The sequence below is a fragment of the Neovison vison genome, chromosome 2, assembly GCF_020171115.1.
Source record: "Neovison vison isolate M4711 chromosome 2, ASM_NN_V1, whole genome shotgun sequence".
In the NCBI taxonomy this organism is placed as follows: domain Eukaryota; kingdom Metazoa; phylum Chordata; class Mammalia; order Carnivora; family Mustelidae; genus Neogale; species Neogale vison.
The window spans coordinates 43,676,097-43,697,419 of NC_058092.1; the positions used below are offsets into that span (position 1 = coordinate 43,676,097).

Below are 21,323 nucleotides of genomic sequence, written 5' to 3' on the forward strand. Positions count from 1 at the left end.
CTGCTATGTAAACCACCTCCTGAGTCTTTAACCCAATTATGTATTTATTGTCTGAAAGTTCTGTTGGGGTCTTTAAAAGTCATTTTAGATAACCTATGAATGCTTTTTTTTTTTTTTTTAATCCAGTGAGGCAAATACTTGAATAGCTTGCTGATAGGAGCTGCCCTGGCCCCTGTGAATGAATTAAACCTTTAATACACAGTTACAGTTATTTAAATAGTCTGTATTTGATAACTCCAAAGTCTGGAATTCCTGAGGGTTTAAGTGTTGTTTTTCTGCTGACTCCCTCGTGACCATTCACGGAGGTAATCTTTGTGAGCTCATATCAGTTTCATCCTAATGTATGGAAATCCTCAAGGTCTAAATATTTTGTCTTTTCTAAAAGTTCTATTTGGCTCTTTTTTCAAATGTACACTGTCCATTAACACCAGGGTGCAAGAGATAACTTTTCAGAGAGGAGTGACTATTGCTTCTTCCAGAAGCCAGAAGTCCCTGCTGATATGGGACCACTTTTATATCCTTCCAGGAGTCTCTGTCTTAATGCAGGAAACTCCAATCAGCAGCTCTATTCTATAACATATTCAGGACTTCCTTGCACAATCATAGAGCTGATATTGGTGTTTTCCCTCAGAGCTGCTCTAACTTTTGCATTTGCTCAAGACCATTTTGCCCAGTTCCCTATTTTGGTTTTACCTAATGATAGTATTCACATGTGTTTATACTTATGTGCGGTGTTTGGAGATTTTCCTTTTTCTCCCTTGGAAGTAGCTCATTAAAATAGTTTTTTCATGGAAAAGCTGGTTGTTTTGTGAGCAGAAAGCTGACATACTGCTAGAAATGAATTTTTCAAATATTTTTTCTGTTATTCAAAATTCCAAACATCACAGAAACTAAAGGACAATACAATGAAATCTCACATACCATCGCCCACATTCACTTACCACACTTTTGTCATCTATCCTCCTTTCTATGGTTTTGTGAGCCCACTTCCTTTTTTTTTTTTAAGATTTTATTTATTTATTTATTTGACAGAGAGAGAGAGATCGTAAGTAGGCAGAGAGGCAGACAGGGGTGGGGGGAAGCAGGCTCCCTGCTGAGCAGAGAGCCCAGTGCAGGGCTCGATCCCAGGACCCTGAGATCATGACCTGAGCCAAAGGCAGAGGCTTAACCCACTGAGCCACCCAGGTGCCCCAGTGAGCCCACTTCTTAAACTTAAAAATATTTATTTTATTTATTTTAAAGAGAAACTTCATATTGACTCTATGAAATGGAAAACCATGATCTTTTGCCATTAATAGAATGAAACTATAAGAAATACAAGGAAAATCAAAGTTATTAAAAATTAAGAAAATGAATAATAAAATATAAAAACCATAATTAATTGATTTATATATACATATCTAAAAAGTTTTTCAGTGAGGATAATGGAAGAACACATGATCAATCAGTTATAAACGTATATGAAAGCTCATTGTCTCTTCATTTAAGATAAGGATTAGTTTCTGGAATAACTGCATGTCCAAAACTGTTCCATCATCATACTACATAATTACAGAAGCGACAAAATAATTTTAGGGTATTTATAAATTTGAAATTTTTTAGGCAAATAGTCTGATTACCAGAAAATATTGAAAATTACTTAAAATTTTAAAGAAAATTTGAGAATATGGAAAGTTTAAAGAAGAAATAATAAAATGATTTTGTCCTTTGGTTTCAATATTATAGCACCAAGAATCCCAACTTCCCACACAAACCTGCAATTGGAAAGGAAGGGCAAAACATATTTAGTCCCTTTCTAGGTTTCAGTGATAACATATTTATACCTACTTTGCATTATGAGTAATTGGTGGCTTCTGAAGTGATGGTTAATGTCTCACTGAAAATAACAGAAGTACTGAATGTTTGAAATATTTTACGGGCTGCCTGTGTAACATGGGTATCATAGATCCAGCCCAGGATTCACTGATCCGTAAGTAGTCACAGAGAACTGTGCATATAGTCCTACTCAAAGCCATGCTTTCACAGTGAAAGAATATAAAACAAAATCAGCAAAGGGAGATGGGGCAAAAGTCCAGAGAAAACAAAGTTGTGACAACACGTGTGAAATACTGTCTCCCAAGGACGTGTATCAGAGATTCAGTTCCCAAGGGTTTTACTGGAGACTGGTCCCTTAGCCAGCACCTACCCAAGTTCCAGAGTCTCAGAAGGAACATAGCTGTTCAGCATCAGGTGCTCCTATTGTTTTCATAAACGTTTGTGCACAGGGAACCACTATTAGCAGTGGTGAGAACCCTTCTAAAATCCCAAGTTCCCAGGCACTAGCAAAGGACCAACCTTAAAAGCAGGACTTTTTAGGGATAGTAGTCTCAGGTCTGCTATGTTAACTTTTCTCTGAAGACATAGCTCACTGCTATGCTATCTACTTTGGTCTTATCCTAAGTGATAATACCTATGAAATCACAGTTTTGATGTGGCTTTTATATGTAATATAAATTGAAATAAATATATAAGTATTAAAATTTTAAATGTTAATGTGTGTACCATCTCATACCCATGGTATGGGATACATGTGACTACTTTAAAACAGAACAAAACAAAAAAGCAGAAAATAACCAGTGTTGGTGAGGATGTGGAAGAATTGAAGCCCTTGTACACTGGTGGTGGGAATGGAAAATGATGAAGCCTCTATGGAAAACGGTTCCTAAAGAAATTAAAAATGCAACTACCACTTCCATTTCTATGTATATACCCAAAAAGATTAAGATCAGGCTTTTAAAGAGATACTGGTACACACATGTTCATAACATCATTCACAGTAAAAATACGGAAGGAACCCAAGTGACAATCAACAGATGAAGGGATAAACATAATTTGCTAGATATATACAATGGAATATTATCCAGCCTCAATTTAGGAATGAAATTCCTTAATATGTTGTAAGATGGATGAACCTTGAGGACAATTAAGCTAAGTAAAATAAGTCAGTCACAAAAAACAAACAAACAAACAACAAATACTATATGATTTTACCTATATGATGTACTTAGAGTGGTCAGATTCATGGAGGGAGAAAAACAGAGGTGGTTTCCAGGAGCTGAGAGGAGTGAGGAATGGGGAGTTATTGTTTAGCGGGTGTAGTTTCAGAACTGCAAGATGGAAAGAGGCATATGGGTAGATGATGGTGATGACTGTACCATAATGTGAATGTTCTTTTTTTTTTTTAAAGATTTTATTTATTTATCAGAGGGAGAGAGAGGGAGAGAGCGAGCACAGGCAGACAGAATGGCAGGCAGAGGCAGAGGGAGAAGCAGGCTCCCTGCTGAGCAAGGAGCCCGATGTGGGACTCGATCCCAGGACGCTGAGATCATGACCTGAGCCGAAGGCAGCTGCTTAACCAACTGAGCCACCCAGGCGTCCCAATGTGAATGTTCTTAATGGAAGTGTATGCTTAAAAAGAAGTTATCAAGTCCTGGAAAGACATGGGACATATTATTAAGTGAAATATAGCAGACTGAAAAGACTCCATGCTAGGTGATTCCAACCATGTGACATTCTGGAAAAGGTCAAACTATGGACACACTAAAAGATTAATGGTGCCAGGGGTGCGGGGAGGGGTAAGGATGAATTAGAGGAGCACAGAGGATTTTAGGGCATTAAAACATTCTTTATGATACCGTAATGGTGGATACATATTGTTACAGATTTGTCAAAACCCATAGATCATACAATTCCGAGAGTGAAGTCCAATGTAATCTGTGGTCTTTGGAATACTGAATTGTAACACGGCCTCATCAGTGGTAACGCATGCAACACCCTGCTAGGATATAGATTGTAGGGGGGCCTCTGTGTGTATGGAGATAGGGGTTATTTGGGGACTCTGTACTTCCAGCTTAATTTGGCTGTGAATCTAAAACTGCTTGAAAAAATACAGTCTATTTAAAACCAACCAACAAAAATACTTTGTATGGCAAAATGCTATGTGCACATGAAGGGCAATTACTGCTTAAAGAAGCAGGTGCTGTACTTTGGGGACACAGCTCGACATTTCCAGGGAGATGCTTAGAAACAGAACATCTTTTGGAGCTGTTTTTTCTTCTCTGAATAAAGTTAGTGTGCTAGAGGCCAAGGACAACACCTTTATGACGGGGTCAGCCAGCTTTCCCGTGTTCCTTCCTTCGGCCCTCACACACAGGTATGCAACTGGAAGCTTCATGAACTAATTCCTGAGAGTTAACTGCAGAACTGGCCTTCAGCCACTTCCTCTCTCTGGGCTTCAGTTTCCCTACTTGAAGGGAAGGACATTTTAGATGTTTTCTAAAACGCTTTCCAGCTCTGGGTTTCTAGGAGTCTTCTTTTAATTTTTCCAGGGGCCCCTGCTTTCTCTGGCTTCGAGGCCTCTGGACATGTGGTTCCTTCCACTAGGATCACCATCCCCACTTGCCTGGCTAATGGCTTGCTGTTCCGTCTTTCTGATCTCAGCAACGGTATCACTTTGGGGAAGTCCTCCTGACCTCTCTACACAGGAGTGCCCTTCTCCATGCCAGGAGATCCCCACTCATCCTCTGTTTCTGTGCTTAATATACTAAATGATAACTTTCTGTTTACTTGTCTCCTCCCAATTCTAGACCGCCCCCTGCTGAGTGTAGGCTGTTGTATTTATATCACACACACACACACACACACACACACGCACTACAGGGAGTCTCAGGCCCAGATTTTCTTGGGGATGGGCCAGCTCTGTCTCTGCTTGGGGAGCCTCCAGACCCAAATCCTCCAGGAAGGACTATGCCTCCAGAAACACTCAACCATCAGCTAGAAGCTGTGAGTGGAAGAAACATCTTTCATTCGTAAAGGAACACTTTACATTATTAAAAGAATCATTACTATTAGAACTTACTTGCAACAGAGCCTTTCTAAAGGACCACAGGGTCCCTTTAAGTGTGACCTTTTTACATATTTGTTTTTAAAAATTTATCAGAGGGAAGCTTTAAGTTCTGCAGTCTCCCAGCCCAAGGATCTCTCAAAGGTTAAGGCGAAGGATCAGAAATGATAATAATTAGAACAGACCTTTGAGCACTTGGTTTGGAATTTTCCATTGCATTGACAGGAAAGCAGACACCTGTCCTGGCACCTTCCTGCTGTCCCGGGTTGGCTTCGTCCACCCTGCACCTTTGTTCAGCTCCGCCCAGTACCGCCTGGCTGTGTCCTCTCTGCCCACTGGCCTCAGAGCCAGCTCTGGGTGTGCCGAGATGGGGCTGCCCGGGCCAGGGCTGTGGCTGAAGAGGTTCTGGGTCCTCTTGCAGGTGGTGGTGCACGTGGCTGTGGGCAAAGTGTGCCTGATACTGTTTCCGGAGAGAGTCAAGCAACACATCTTGGCCATGAACCAGAAGAACCCCCACTTTTCTTATGACAACTGGGCCCCGACCTTCTACAGCATGCAGTATTTCTGGTTTGTCCTGAAGGTCCGATGGCAGCGACTAGAGGACAGGACAGAGCCCGGGGGCCTGGCACCCAACTGTCCCGTAGTCCAGCTCTCAGGACAGAGATGCAACATCTGGGACTTCATGCACGGTGAGGAGACGGTTGCGAACTTGAGATGTGCTTGGAATGGGGGTGTAGAAGTGGGTGGGGAGGTGGGTTGGGAAGTCCGGAATTCTCCTACTCTAGCTGCTCTCCTTTTTGGTTTCTTGTCCTCTTCTCACTTCCTGAAACAGACTTCTAGATTCTGTTCTCCTGAGCGGCATCGCCGGACCTTCCCAGGCCCTTAACCCGAAAACCAAACACACTGGCCTTCAGCGCCTTCCACACGCTCCTCAGCTCTGCCTGGTGGGCTCCTGCTCACCCTTCACACTGCCGCTCGGTGACGCTACCTGCGATGAGCCTACCCTGGCTCCCCCAGACTAGCTCAGCCCCTCATCCAGACTTAATGTCCTCAACTTTTCTTTATCACGTCTGACCGCGTAGGTAGTTACACATGGGGGTGTTTGGTTACTGTATCCCGCCCTCACTGGCCTGCACATTCTGGGCACATAGGGCCCGTGGATGAAGCCCAGGCCCAGCCTTGTATTCAAGGTCCTCTCGGGCCAACTCCTGCTCCCCTTCCCAGTCTCACCTACAGGTTCCCCCTCGGTTCTAGCCTCCGGATGAACCCTTGAGCCTGGCACGTCCTTCGTACTCTCCCTTCTCTGCCTTGCTGGTGTTGTTGGCTCTTCCTGTATCTCACCAACAGTCCAAAACCCCACACCAGCCGGGCCTGCCCTCCTGTCCCCCTTCCGTGAGGCCCTCTCAGATCCCTACAGCTAGGCACACGCTCTCTCTCCTGGGCTCATGGCTCTGCATCTGCCCCTCTCCACAGACTCTGAGTCTTTCCACCCTGCCTCTGGCTGCCAAGCACAAGTGTTTTCTTCCCACCTGATGGGGAGCCTCATGACAGAACTGTGTCTCATTCATCTCTGAGTTCCCAGGACCTAGACCCAGCAGACTGAGTAGAGAAGGTTCCTGAGGCAAGTTATAATAGGCAACCAAATCTAGTGGTTTTCAAACATGTTCTTTGGAAGCCAAAGCCCACGGATAAGCTTTACCACATTGAGTTTCCTGACTGAAATAGTTTGGGAAACCCTGCACACTCTACCCTCCTGCTGGAAATTCATAGAACACACACATACTTAAAAAGCTCTGAGAAGCCCTGAAGCTTAAAAACAAACAAAACTTGAAAAAACTGAGAAAACGCTGTCTGATTTTCCTAACGTACAACCCCTGACTTTCCACCTGAGGAAATGCCCAGGTTCCAAAGAACAACCTTTGGGAAATGTTGGCCTTTTTTTTTTTTTTTTTTGGTCAGAGAGAGAGAGGGAGAGAGAGCGCGAGCACAGGCAGACAGAGTGGCAGGCAGAGGCAGAGGCAGAGGCAGAAGCAGGCTCCCTGCCGAGCAAGGAGCCCGATGCGGGACTCGATCCCAGGACGCTGGGATCATGACCCGAGCCGAAGGCAGCTGTTTAACCAACTGAGCCACCCAGGCGTCCCAATCCTCTCACTTTAGAAGGGAGATGGAGAATGCTGAGAGGCAGACGTAACACAGCTAGGGAGTGACCAAGTCAGACCCAGAATCTGGACTTCCTCATCTCATTCTTTCCAGTGCACCTTGGCAAACATTCATGAGCCCAGCCCCCAACTAGATGCCAGGGGCTAAGAGTTAGGTAAGAATTTCATCCTTCCCTCGATGAGTCTACGGTTTCATAGACTCATCTGTCTTCATAGGTTGATGTCATAAACAGATCCTCACAGTTCTGTGAGATGGGGGAGGCTGTAAAGGTATAAACTTTGCCTGCAGGGATTGGAAGGTTTTCTGGAGGAAGTGGGTTTGGAACGAGGCCTTGAAAAACGAGAAAGATTTTTGTAGCTTGGGAAGGGAAAAGTGTTTCGAGCAGAGGGAAAGGCACGAGATTTTTGCTCCTGACTCTACAACTGCAGTACACAAATGACCTCCTTCTATTCAATATCCACTAAGTGACCCCTGATAATAAGAGCAATGAGAATAACCACGAACTTTTATGGAGTATCTCCTGTGGGCCAAGCATTGTGCTAGAACCAGGCCAGTTTGCCAAATATCCATCTAGTGACCGGTTATGTGAAAGCCAACTTGCCTCACAGTAGTTTCCTGAATGTACTTGCTTCTTTTAGCTGTTCACTTTTGTGGACCAGTTTACATTTTAAAGACTGTTCTATTGGTCTCTGCTCCCTGCTATTGTGACTGAAGAATGGAAAGAGAGGGAGACCAAGAGACAAAAGAAATCTCTACCCATAAAACAGAGTTGGCTTTTGGCATATGGACCCAGAAATAATGGTACTGAATGGTGCTGAAATAGTAGATGCTGGTGGTACAGACCTCAGCATGATTGGTCTCTGCCCTGGAAAATCTCATAGCCCGGAGGGGGAGATGGTGTAATGAGAGAGGGAACCGGAGGGTTCTGGAAGAAGTGGGATGAGATAGGGAGGCAGGCAGAGGAAAGCTTCTTGGAGAAGAGGATAGTGAGCTGATTATCTAGGGATGGTGAAGCCTTGGGATGGGTGGGGAAAAGGGCAGTGCGGAGCAGAGCAGGGCAGAGGAGAGGAACTACAGAGGGCCGAGCTGTGGGGGACCATTGGTCAGTTTTGGCTGAAGTGGGGCCGTGGGGGGCATGAAGCTGGGGAAGATTGAGGCTGGACACGGCATCAGGGACCAGTGTTTAAAGGATCTTATATGTCTTATTGAAGAGGGTAGACTTCAACCTGAGAGTATTGGTGAATTCTAGAAGGATTTCAAGCAGGGTGTTAACAATGATCAGGTATGCCTAATAGAAAGCAATCCAGTAACTGCTTTGGAAACCCACCAGCCACTAAAAAACTCTGATGTATGCTTTGGGTATAAATCTGAACTCATTTTACAGCCATAAAGCAGAAGGTCCAGAAGACTCTACAGGTAATCTAAAGCAGTTCTTTTATTTTTCACATACAAAGGCCCAGAGAGGTAAATTACTTGCTCAGAGTCAGTCGTATGGCAAGTGTTTGTAGAGCCTGAACTAGAACCTGTAGCTTCTGGCTGTCCGGTAGTGGACCTGTTGTTGGATAAGATGACAGAGGTCCAGAGGAATTCCCAGCCCCCTCCTATCCTCTGGGTGCACATGAGGTACATGTGGTTGAAATGAGGTACATGAGGTACACACGCTCCCAGAGCAAAACACAGTTTAACTGGTGAGTGGTGGTAGAAGGCAAGTCTGGACCATTTATTTTCTAGGTACTTAGGAGTTAATAGGAAACTGGATTTATTTCAGCCCCTGTTTATTATCTTCTAAAATCTCCCCAAGTGTACTTAGGAGAGGTCATCTACTAACGATAAATGGGCTTTCTCTGTTAAGAGAGCCTGACCTGGGGCGCTTGGGTGGCTCAGTGGATTAAGCCTCTGCCTTCGGCCGAGGTCATGATCTCAGGGTCCTCGGATCGAGCCTCGCATCAGGCTCTCTGCCAGGCAGAGAGCCTGCTTCTCCCTCTCTCTCTGCCTGCCTCTCTGCCTACTTATGATCTCTTTCTCTGTCAAATAAATAAATAAAATTAAAAAAAAGAGAGAGAGAGAGAGCGAGTCTGACCTGGCGGTCACAATAGTGAGTTCAAGTCCAGGTGCTACAGGGCTGTTTCCCCATTTCTACAGACAAGATGGACTTGACAGTGCTAGCCCAATGTCTGAAATGGTGTCCTCTGCCCCGTGGCATGTGCACACAGGCAGACTGCCAGTCCTCTGTCCCATCACCCCCTTGCACCCATCCTTCCTCTCTGCTATCAGGAAAGCAGGGAACTAAGCTTAAACTTTGCCCTCCATACTGATCACCGCACCCAACCACACTATAAATAATTAAACACATGGCTCTGTCTCGTCCAGTTTCCTAATCAGTGATGTTGAATTTTTTTTTCCAATTAAAAACAAAATTCCAGATAGCTAATATTTAGCACTGGTCCTGACGTTAAGTCTTGGGGTTCTTATCAAAAGCTTGACTCTCTGAGGTCATTGGAGGCCAGTGGCTGGCCACTTAGTCTTGACTTGCCTCTGAGACTACCCTGATGAGGCCCGGGCAGTCCTGTCACATGGGCAAGGACTTGTGTAATCATCCAACAAGGACTGGGGCCCACTCAATGCCCCCTAGGGCCTCCTAAGAGAAAATCTATGAGCCAAAGACAAGGAGAGCTTTGTATCTCCTTGGCCAAATTTCTCCTTATGTACTGAAAAATGAAGACTCTATAATCAATCGCTTCTCTCTTTACTTGGCCACCAGGAAACTCAATCAAATATTAGTTCAGTTATAATGAATACATGCGACTTAAGACTGCTTTGTTTGCCATCTTTCCCTTTTGTTCTGTGCCTCCCAGAAGGGCATGATTTTTTTTAATTAAAAAAATATTTTACTATACATATAGGCTTCTTCAAACCCATTGCACAATGAAGTGAGGGTCTAACTAACGAAATACACCATCAGCAAGTTAAGATGTCCTTGGTTCCCCTCCATCAGCAAGTCCTGTCAGTTTCATCTTTCACCTTCTCCGCGGCCCTCACACTAACCTGGGCTCCCATTATCTCTCACGCGCATTTCTCCGGTACCCCCTGACTGGATCCTTCCACTTCCATTCCCATCCTCAGGCCTTTCCCCATAGAGCAATCTTCAGGAGTAAATCTGACCACGTTTCATTATACCTCTCTACCATGGGAGTCAGGGGTCTGGCCTGCAAGTCACAGAAACGTACTTTGGCTTTCCTAGTCTCTCTCTCTCTCTCTCTCACACACACACACACACAAGAACATATTAAGAATGTGTTACAAGACCCCCAGAATTAACCACACGTGGAGCGCTGGGCCTGGACTTTTAGCATCAAAAGTCAGGCCTGGATGCTGCTGTCACTCTGGTTGCCTTGGGAACTGACACGCCTGCCCCCAGGACTCCCCCAACCCAGAGAGGAGCACTGCCACTGGGCCACGGACCAGTTCTGCTGTCTCAATGACTTCAGGACTAAGGATCTCTGTGGAATGGTCCAATCAACGCAGCTGGGCCACTGCTTACTTATGCCTTGGCTACCTGGGACAAAGAACAGACCTGGCCCCTCTATCCTCCATAGAGGCATACGCTCCTATTAATACCATACAAAATAGGGAATTCCACCTAGGAAGGACGATTAGGAACCAGGCAGCCAAAAATGCAATAAATATCTACCATCCTTGTTTTATATCTCCACGAGGTCCCACTGTACCCAGAATAAAATCCAGATTTCTCACCAAGGTGTAGGAGAGCCTGCCCTCCCCCACCCCTGCTCATACCTGCTTCTTCAGTCTTGCCTCTTGTGATCCGCCCTCCCCCACCTTCCACCCGCTCCTGGGCCTGGCTCTGGTCATGGTGGCCTTGCAGGTCCTGGAACTCACCAAGCTCTGTCCTGCCTCAGGGTCTTTGTACAGGATGGAGTTCTTTTGCCTGGAATGCCCTCCTCCTCCCTTTGCCCATGGCTGGCTCTTTCCTGTCCTTCATTTCTCAGGTTAAATAGCATGTCCTCAGAGGCCTTTTCTGACCCACCTGTCTAAAGTAGGTCACTCCTTTATGGACTCTTTCGAAACACTTATCACAATTTGGAATTACCACATTTATGTGTTTACTTGTTTTTTTGCCACTGAATAGACCTCAAATTGCATGCAGGCAGGGGTACCACGGTGGCTCAGTAAGTTAAGTGTCCACCTTTGGCTTAAGTCAAGATCCCGGGGTCCTGGGATCCAGCCCCGCGTCAGGTTCCCTGCTCAGAAGAGAACCTAGTTCTCCCTCTCCCTCTGCCTACCTGTGCTCTCTCTGTCAAATACATAAATAAATCTTAAAAATAGAAAAGAAAAGAAAAGAAATTGCATGCAGGCAAAGCCAGGCTGGCCTTGTTCTCTGCTGAACCACTCCCCAGCGTGTCGGGGGAGGGCTCTGCCCTCCAGGGGCAACAAGGAGCCTGGGCGACACAACTCTCTTGTGGGCCTGCTATGCTCTACCTGCTGTGCTCTAACAGAGCACACCTCAGTGAGGCCTCCACCATGTCCGCTCTGGCCACAGGGACCCCCGGGGTGCTGGCAGCTCCCGAGGGCTACTCCCGCTCGAAGGTGGGGCAGTTGCGGAAGGCTCCCGCCCAGGGTTGGTTTCATGGGTGTGGGACCAGTGAATCACACAGGGGAAGGCCCTGTGTTTGGGGTTTAATGCTCTGCATTAGCCATCTTGAAATCCTTAATCATTTTGTCTTGGAATTTACATTTTTTAAGGGAAGCCTCATGGGACAATGGAAACTTCAAGGGACTTGGAGCCCTGGTCATGCGGGATCCAGCCTCCCACAGCCTTCTTGCTCCCTGGGACATGTTCGCTCTTCACCCTCAGAGGCAGGGCTGGTCCCGCCTCCTTCCTGCTCCTTCCCAGTGACTGCCACCGCCTTCTCACCCCAGAAAGGACCTGGACACAGGCACTGGAGAGGCTGGGGTGGTTGGGTGTGTGCCTCCGGGAGCCTCTCATGGCAGGGCATGGAAATGGCCATCTCCATCCTGGGCTAACGGTGCCATGGGGCAGTGTGTCAGGTGATTGGGGGAAAGTGGTGGGAGAAGCCTCTTGCCCCCACCCCTCCCCCAGCAAGGAGCCTAAGCATTCCCGAATGGCGGCTATGATACCCCGTGGGTGGTGGGCATGTGGGGAGGGTAAATGTCTAGTTCAGTTTCTCATGATACGGTGACTGGGGCATCGTGGATTGGCCTGCTGGCTGGAGGGAGAGGAAAGCTGGCAGCCGGTGACCATAGTCACACAGGCACATATGCACTAAGTTTTAGGGTTCCTGGCCGACTATGAAGGACTGCATTTGCCCTATGACTATCCCTATGTCCGTGAAAGTCTGACATTAAATGGTACCTAGAAAATACCATGCCAGTGCAAGAGAGAGGCCACAGAAGCAAACCTTTTTATTTTCATATATTTAACGGCAATTCCCCCACGCGCTCCACTTTTGAACAAGGGGCCCAGCATTTTCAGTTTGCACTGAACCAGCAAATCATGTAGCCAGTCTTGGGTCTAGTCCTCATTCCCCTTTGTGGCATCCCCTTTGCTGCCTGCTCCACTTCCTAGGTCAGGGACAAGATAGCTGATAACAACAGCCTACATTTATTGAGTACCTACTATGGGCCAAGCACCACTTTAAGGCCTTGTCTGTACTCCCTTATCCGTACTACCTATGATCCTTACAACAATCCTATAAGGTAAGTATTATTATTATGTCCATTTGTGAATGAGGAAACAGGGGCTTTGGATGAGAAGAACTCTGAATTGAGCGTCTAGAAGCCAGAGTACTAATTTTAACTCCACACTTGACCTGCTGTGTGACCTGAAGCAAGTCTGTAAACAAGGAGAAAAATGGCCTACCTTGCAGTATTCTAATCTCATCACCTGAGAAGACAGATCTGTGCCTACCTTATAAACTGCCTGCGAGGGACCCTCACTATTTGAATTACCACCTAGGGGCGCCTGGGTGGTTCAGTGGGTTAAGCCGCTGCCTTTGGCTCAGGTCATGATCTCAGGGTCCTGGGATCAAGTCCCGCGTCCGGCTCCCTGCTCAGCAGGGAGCCTGCTTCCTCCTCTCTCTCTCTGCCTGCCTCTCTGCCTACTTGTGATCTCTCTCTGTCATATAAATAAATAAATAATATTTTTTATTATTATTTTTAATTAATTAATTAATTAATTATTTTTAATTAATTAATTAATTAATATTATTATTTTTAATTACCACCTAGTAGCTGCAGGTGGTCCACTGAGACCCCCTGATAAAAATCCCCTCCTTGTGGAGAGGAGTAAACTGGCTCCAGCCTCTGCTAAGTCAGGCTCTGTAGGCATCTGTCCCCTCACTGTGGCCTGGCTCCATCTTCGAGGGAAAAGGAAGGTACCAGAAGTGAGAGCATCCAGAGCGAAGATGGTACTGACGAGCCAAGGCTGTGTGTAGAGGACTGGTCGTTGAGGATTCCATTCCTGTTTCAGGCAACAGGCCGCTGGTGCTAAATTTTGGAAGTTGTACCTGACCTTCGTTTCTTTTCAAACTTGACCAGTTCAAGAGACTTATTGAAGACTTTTGCTCCATGGCAGACTTCCTCATCATCTACATCGAGGAAGCACACGCATCAGGTACTGAGACGCTCCTTGCCTCTGCCTCTGCCTGCCTTCTCTTTCCTGCCTCACTTCCCCAGGCCCAGGGTCAAGGTTGGGGAGAGAGGGGGAAGAGGAATGAGGGCAAGAGCTGCTCTGCACGGAGTACCTACTTCTTTTAGTCCCTGCTGCCATTACCCACTACTTAGTAACTTCACAGTCTGTGCTTTCCACCAGCACATGGAGCAGAAAACCTGGAGGCGGTGCCGGGGTGGCTTGGTCAGTTGGCTTCCGCTCAGGTCATGATCTTGGGGTCCTGCGATTGAGTCCGGCGTCCGACTTCCTGCTCACTGAGAAGTCTGCTTCTCTCTCTGCTCTCTCTCTCTCTCTCTTCTTCCCTCTCTTTCTGCCCCTCCCCCCTGCTCCTTCTCTTTCTCTCAAATAAATAAAATAAAATAAAATAAACAAACAAAAAAAAACCTGGAGGGACAGGTCCAGTGGAAATCAAGGAGGAGGAGCTAGTAGGAGGAATTTAGACCTGAAACGTCACAAGGGAAATGCTCACTCCATAGCTACAGGTGCGACCCTTCCTAAGACTCTCCAGACTCAAAGGGACAGTGTGGTTCCTCTCTGTCGATGGTTCCCAAGCATTAGTGAGCGTCAGAAGCACCTGGAAGGCTTGTTAAAACAGACTGCTGGACCGTCCCATCCTAGAATTCATCAGTGAAGTCTGGGATGGGGCCTGAGAATTCACATTTCTGACAAGCTCCGGGTGATGCTGATGCTGCTGGTCTGGGGGCCACACTTGGAGACCCACTGCCCCGACCTCGCTTTCATCCGGGGCAGGCATTCTTTCTTCACCCCTGATAGGTGGTCACACATTTTCATTACTTCATGGGACATCTTATTCATTTGCTGGAGAGTTTCATTCAGGAGAGCTCTCCCTGAAACTCCTACAGCTTGTGGGCTAAGCCCGTTGAACTTTACCAAATGGTCCACCGATCCCACAGGGCCTGGGGCCCAAATCAGGTTTCCACACGCCACCTGTTTCTCCAGGTAAGTTATGGGGAGGCATGAGGCATGGTGGGAAGGACATGAACTTCGGAGTTTCAGACCTGATTATGGGTCCTAGCTCTACCACGTGACCTTGGGGAACTCACTTTCCATGCCCACTTTTGCAACAGTGACATGGGATGACAAGACCAACCTCACAGGGTCACTCATCTGACAATATTTAAGGAGCACTTGTGCTGGGCCTGGGGATATTGAGACAAAAGATACACTCGGCTCCTGCCTCTCAGGAACTCACAGTTAAGGTTGGGGAAGCAAGTCACTGCTCCTCTCCCGCCCTCCATGTCCTCAGATGCAGGATGAGGGGCAGAATCCCAGTTTAGCCTCCCTTAGGAGGTCCTTGTGAAGCTAACAGTTGCACAAGACTGCCTAAACATGACACAAAGGTAAGCTGATGTTGTCATCTACGAAGTTCCGATGTCTTGGGGCAGGTGATAGTTCCTTTACACCGTGGCCAGGCACCTGCATCTTGATGTGAATGTGTCCCAAGAGCCGGCTTCTCTAGGAGGAAGTTTTCTGAGCGGAGCACGTTGAAGCACCAAGGAGGTGGGGCCATTTCTGCTGATAAACTTTTCCAATTTCCCTTACCTTGGGAAGCAGCTATGACTGTAAACGCAGGGCACGTGGTTTCCGAAGGATCCCATGATCACATTAACTGGGTCCGGGCTCCCCAGAAATGGGGCAAGTAGAAGGGCAAGGCCAGTAGCACTTTATGGTTATTTTTTTCAGCCCATTAACATTAGTACCACTTCCTGTAAGAAGGCAGAAGGGCACCTTGGCAACGAGGCCATTTGAAAATCCCCTTCCAATTAACATTAACAAACAGACTTAAATGGGTTTGATTTGGGGCAACTCCAGAGCAAAGTAACAGAATACCTGTGGCATGGAATAAAAATTGGCTTCTTTCCTACTTGTCTGTTATTTGGGGGAGTCAGGCAAGATAAACCCGTATTTTTAAAGCAGCTTCTGTGAAACAGACCGAGTACTAGGAATTCTAAACAAGTTTACCTCACAGTCATCTGCAACGCTGGTCCTATTAAGCCCTTTACAGATGGGGAAACAGAGTTAACAGAGGCTTCAAGAGCTTGCCCCCTAACACATAGCTGCGTGTGTCAGAGAAAGCTTCCTGGAGGAGAAGGGTTTAGAGCTGTGGTTCTGAACGGAGGGTGATTTATGTCCCCAGGGGACATCTGGCAATGCTTTGAAATGTTTTTGGTTGTCAAAAACAAATTGAAGGGAGGGCGGGGTGCTTAGTGAGGCCAAAGACGCTGCTCAATGTCCTGTAACACACGGGATGGCAGCCCCGCCACAAATGTCAACAGTAGCAGCGTTGAGGAGCCCCGTGTTAGAGCTGGGGCTTGAAAGGACAGGTAGGATCTCAAATATGGAAAAGATGGTAAGGAGACAGGGAAGAGGGGGTCAGCCTCATTTGAGGAAGTCGCTTCAGTGAGATGAGGAAGGACCAGCGGCCGTGACTAGAAGAGCAGGTGGGGAGAGATGGTCAGCATCGTGACATGTTTGCTAAGGAGCTGGTCCTGTCATTGGTTTTCAAGCAGAGAAAAAAATCTGATTAAAGTTTGTGTTCGTAATGTTGTCAGAGATTTTTGGCTGATGAGTTAGAGGGTAGCAAGATCAAGAGGTAGGAATACTCCTTAGGGGTTGAAAGGAAGGGTGGTTGTCAGGCTAACAGTTGTCCTTGGCTGTGAACTCACCCTAAGGGGCATGAAGCTGTCATGAAGCTGTCCGTAGAGCTAATGGCAGCCATAGTGGCCGAAGTCGCAGGAGAGAGAAGCTCCTGTTCTCACACTGTAGGTGGAGGCAGCCCCGTGAGGAAGAGGGTGGAAGCGAGAGGCAGCTCGGGCAACGTGGGTCAAGGAATCCCAGGTGTTTCACCCATCGGCTGAACAGAGGCCGGAGGTGTGCAGGGCAGACAGGCCAGGTCACAGGGAAGCTTGGGATTTCTCCTGCGGATGACAGGGAGCAGGAGAGTGACATGGTCAGATTGGCCCTTTGGAAAGAACATTCTGGTGAGGAATAATTAGAAGAGAGAGATTGTCTAGACTAGTAGTTTGCAGACTTCCGGTGTGTTGTTAGAATCATCTGGAAGGTTGTTAAGACAGATTGGTGGGCCCCATTTCTTGTCAGTCTAGGGTCGGGCCTAAGAATTACCAACAAACCCCAGGTGATGCCAGCTAGATCCTCAGTGATAACCTGGACAGATGAATCAGAATCTACCTTTAACCGTTCAAATACACATTCCAGTTCAAGAAGCATGGGACTAGTCGACTCTTCCATGCTGAAGAGCTGAGAGTCAGGAGTCCTGGGCTTCCGTTCTGGATCAGTCAGTAACTCCCTATGTGAGCTCGTGCCTTCACTCTAGTAGGAAACTGGGCCCAATTGAGCTAAGGGCTCCTCTATCTGGGACCCTCAGTTAAAGGTGGTGGGGATGGGGGTTTTTAATGGGCAGGAAATGGCGCCCTGCCAGTGAGGCTCACTCCCCATCTCTTCTTTTGCAGATGGCTGGGCTTTTAAGAACAATGTAAACATCAGGACTCACCGGAATCTCCAGGACCGCCTGAGGGCCGCCCGCTTGCTGCTGGACAGGAGCCCCCAGTGCCCTGTGGTGGTGGACACAATGGAGAACCAGAGCAGCCAGCGCTACGCAGCGCTGCCTGAGCGGCTCTACGTGCTCTGGGAGGGCAGGATACTCTACAAGGTGACCAGGGGTATGGGGCCCAGGATGGGGATGGGCAGAAAGGGCTTTGTAGCAGGCAGACCTGCATTCATTTCGATTCCTGGCCACGTACCAGCCATGTGGCCAGTGCCAGGTCCTCTCCTCTCGTGGAGTTTCAGTTTCCTCTTCTGCAAAAGGGAGGTACCCTCACCTCACAGGAGGTGAAATAACACACAGAAAAGTCCCTAGCATTTGGGCTGGAGCTGCAGCCTCTTGTTGCCTTCAAACCCAGAAGACTGGCCCAGCCCTAGCTTAGTTTGGAGCTGAACAAGAGAAGGTTGTTTCCATTTCATAAACAATGCTCAGAGAAGGACACTGACTTGCCCAAGGTCACACCTCACTAGGCTCTGATTCCAATTCTAAGTCCTTTGGATGGGGTGAGCCAGGGGTGGGAGGGTCTGAAGCCACTCATCTCTGAGACCTGAACCTGGAGGGGGTTGTAGGAGTGGGAGCAGAGCAAACCCTACAGGCAGCAGCTGGAGATGCTGAAGCAGGGATTCGAGGCAGGAGCTGAGTCCCAGCTCGATTTCTGGTGATTGTGCCCCTCTTAGGGCTTCCAGCCTGGCCAGGGTTGGGGACAGAAGCATAGCCTCTGGCCACTTGGGCACCGTTGGCCACCCCTTAGAGGGCAGGAACTGTTTCACAGCTGCAGAAAGGATTTCAAACCGTGGCCCCTGAAGCCCAGCCACACGGCTGCTCCTTGCCCACGGGTCAAGCTGACCCTACTGTCGCAGGGAAATGGGCAAGAACTTGCAGATGAATTCCCAAGGTGCCAAGAGTCACAGCACAAGGATTCAGGTCCTTCTTCCTTTCTCCTCCCCAGAGACATGGCTCTAAGGTGACATGGTGGAGGCCAGCAGGGCTAGGCCCCGAGCCAGTACTGGCAACACAAGAATGAATTGCGAATGGCCCACCCCTTACTTTGAGTGCTCCGGTGTCCCCAGTACTAGGAGACTCCAGAGCAGGGATCGACAAACCTTTTCTGAAAAGGGCCTGATTGTAAATATTTTTGACTTTGTGGGCCAAATCATCTCCGGTCACAACAATTCAATCCTGCTGCTGTGGCACAAAATCGGTGTAGACGAGACATCAATGAGTGTGAAGCATTAGGACAGACTTGGCTCTCAGATTGGAAAATTCCTGACCCCTGAGGAAGGGTAGGCTCTTCAGAGGTGGGGACAACTGTGTGGGCCTCAAGGCCAGGAAGCCAGCCGTGTGAGCGGGGTGAGTGAATAGCATAGCAAATACAGGGAAGAAGGTGGGCAAAGGCACAGAGGCAGGTTATGGCAGGGTGTGAATGGAGAATTGTCACCATGTCCCCAGTGGTGACAGGAGTCTCATTCTGGACCAAGGAGTTCAGCGTGCCTCTTGGGACAAAGGAGAGCCAGTGACAAGTTTTGAGCAGAATGGAGGCATGATTGGATCTTATTTTAGTTTTGTTTTTTTTTTTAAAGATTTTATTTATTTATTTGACAGACAAATCACAAGGAGGCAGAGAGGCAGGCAGAGAGAGAGAGGGGGTGGGAAGCAGGCTCCCTGCTGAGGAGAGAGTCTGATGTGGGGCTTGATCTCAGGACCCTGAGATCATGACCTGAGCTGAAGGCAGAGGTATTAACCCACTGAGCCACTCAGGCGCCCCTCTTATTTTAGTTTTATTTTAGTTTTTTAAAGATTTATTTATTTAGTAGAGAGAGTGTGTGCATGTGAGTGGGGGGAGGGGCAGAGGGAGAGAGGCCCAAGCAGACTCCCTGCTGAGCATGGAGCCCAATGTGGGGCTCGATCCCAGGATCCTGAGATCATGACCTGGGCCAAAATCAAGAGTCAGAAGCTCAACTGACTGAGCACCCCAGGTGCCCCTGGATCTGTATTTTAGAAAGATCACTGGCTCCTGGGTGAGGTGTGGACTGGAGGGAGCAGGGATTGAGGACTAGGAAAAGTCAGGAGGTAGGATGGCTGTCCAAGTAGGAGATGAAGAGAGCTGAACTAGGGCATTGGGACTGGAGAGGCAGAGGTGGGTCTGATTTAGGACGGGTGGTGCTTGCTGGGAGGTGTAGAGAAGATAAGGCCTGTCTGATGGTCTAATTATGGAAGATAATTATTTGTATAGACCCCTTTCTCCTCTTGGAAGTATTCACTTCACCCCCTCCGGTCTTCCTTGTACTTCTCGGTCCAATCTGCCCATTAAATATTGGCACCACTCCACACCCTCTCTCTGGTGACCTCATCCACCTGAGGGTTGTCTCTGCCACTGAGGACACCATCCTGACAAGTCCCACGTAGCCATCATGAGCCCTGTCCTCTCGACCCAGCTCCAGACCCACCGATTCCTGCAGGCTGGAAATCCGGGAACACTGGTTCATTTCTCTTGCAGGGGAAATCGGGCCCTTGGAACTACCATCCAGAGGAAGTTCGTGCTGTTCTGGAAAAGCTCCACATCGAGTCTGGAAAGATCCCCCAGTGCTAGGTGATCAACAGGAGGGCTCCTCAAGTTCTGGGGTCTCCTCCCAGCCTAGGTGGCTTTCACCTCGGGACTCATGTCCCCTGCTGGTCAGACTGGTCTCATCTAACCAAACAATTGTAATCAGAAAACAAAGCAGCAAGTAAGCAGAATGTTAAAATACCCCCCCAATGCTGTCCCCACGGAGACCACATTCATCGCGTGACATCCCCACGTGAGAGAGGCCCCACTCCGCGGGCAGCCTGCCGAGGCGTGGCATCTCTCTCCAGCCACTCTGACACCAAGCGGTCAGATACGGCGGTCCTTATGCGAGGCAGACTCATTTTCCCCAGTTTGCCATTTATGGACTTGATCATCTCAGACACTAAATTGGCTTTTAGAACCAAGCACGGGGAGAGCATGCCGGTTGTTTAGAGAGAGAGAGAGAGATGAGGAATTGAAAGCCGTTGTTCTTTTAGGCAGAAGCTCACACTGGAAATGGTTTCTCTGATGTCTTTGCAAGTCTCCTAACGGTCATTTGTGTTCGATTACATCAGACTAATGGATCGCCATTGCTATTCATCTGTTTTAACTCTGCTTCTTTTCATATTTGTCTATGACGGCCACAGCCTAAAGTACACACAGCTGTGACTTGATTTGAAAGAAAATGTTTTAAGAGGCAGCAAGCTAATACAGAGTGATTAAACTATCTCAGGCCGTTTGAGATGGCTTCGGTGTGATTCTTACATTTTCTTTTCCAGTTTGTGTCAGCCTGTTTTATCTTGCATTATAGCCCAGTGTAATCTGATCAGCAAAAATACCATATGCTTGGGAGCGCCTCATTTGGTGGGAAGAACATTCCTTCTCCGTGGGTTACATATTAAATGTCCCTTTGTCTTGTGAATTCCTGCTAAAGAATGTTTTACATTGGACTCAAACTACCTTTACAACACGACATAAAAGAATGGACTTGGGAGACATTTTTCTACCAAGAAAACACATTCTCCTTGGGTTGGCCATTGTGACTACAATGTGAACACCATTAATGCTGCTATTTTATTCTTTTTTTTTTTTAAGATTTTATTCATTTAAAGATTTTTTTTTTAATTTATTTGACAGACAGAGATCACAAGTAGGCAGAGAAGCAGGCAGAGAGAGAGGGGGAAGCGGGCTCCCCGCCGAGCAGAGAGCCCAATGCAGGGCTCGATCCCAGTACCCCGAGATCATGACCCAAGCTGAAGGCAGAGGCCCAACCCACTGGGCCACCCAGGTACCCCTATTTTATTCTTTTTAAAAAACTTATCATTAATCATCTACCAGGCACCCGTGTTCAGATATGTTAAGTCCTCTAGTCTTCGTATATTTCAAAGAGGAGATTATTACCCCCATTTTAAAGATGGGAAGTCAAGGCTCAGAGTTGAGGAAT

General features: G+C 47.5%; 1 protein-coding gene across 1 annotated transcript; it reads left to right on the forward strand.

The window, feature by feature from the left end:
• Nucleotides 1–5,209: 5,209 nt before the first annotated feature.
• On the forward strand, nt 5,210–20,618 carry DIO1 (iodothyronine deiodinase 1). Its single transcript, XM_044236414.1, has 4 exons — nt 5,210–5,571; nt 13,551–13,694; nt 17,243–17,442; nt 19,832–20,618. Exons 1-4 carry the CDS (start codon nt 5,250–5,252, stop codon nt 19,922–19,924), a joined length of 759 nt encoding a protein of 252 aa, XP_044092349.1. The 5' UTR covers nt 5,210–5,249; the 3' UTR covers nt 19,925–20,618.
• Nucleotides 20,619–21,323: the final 705 nt, after the last annotated feature.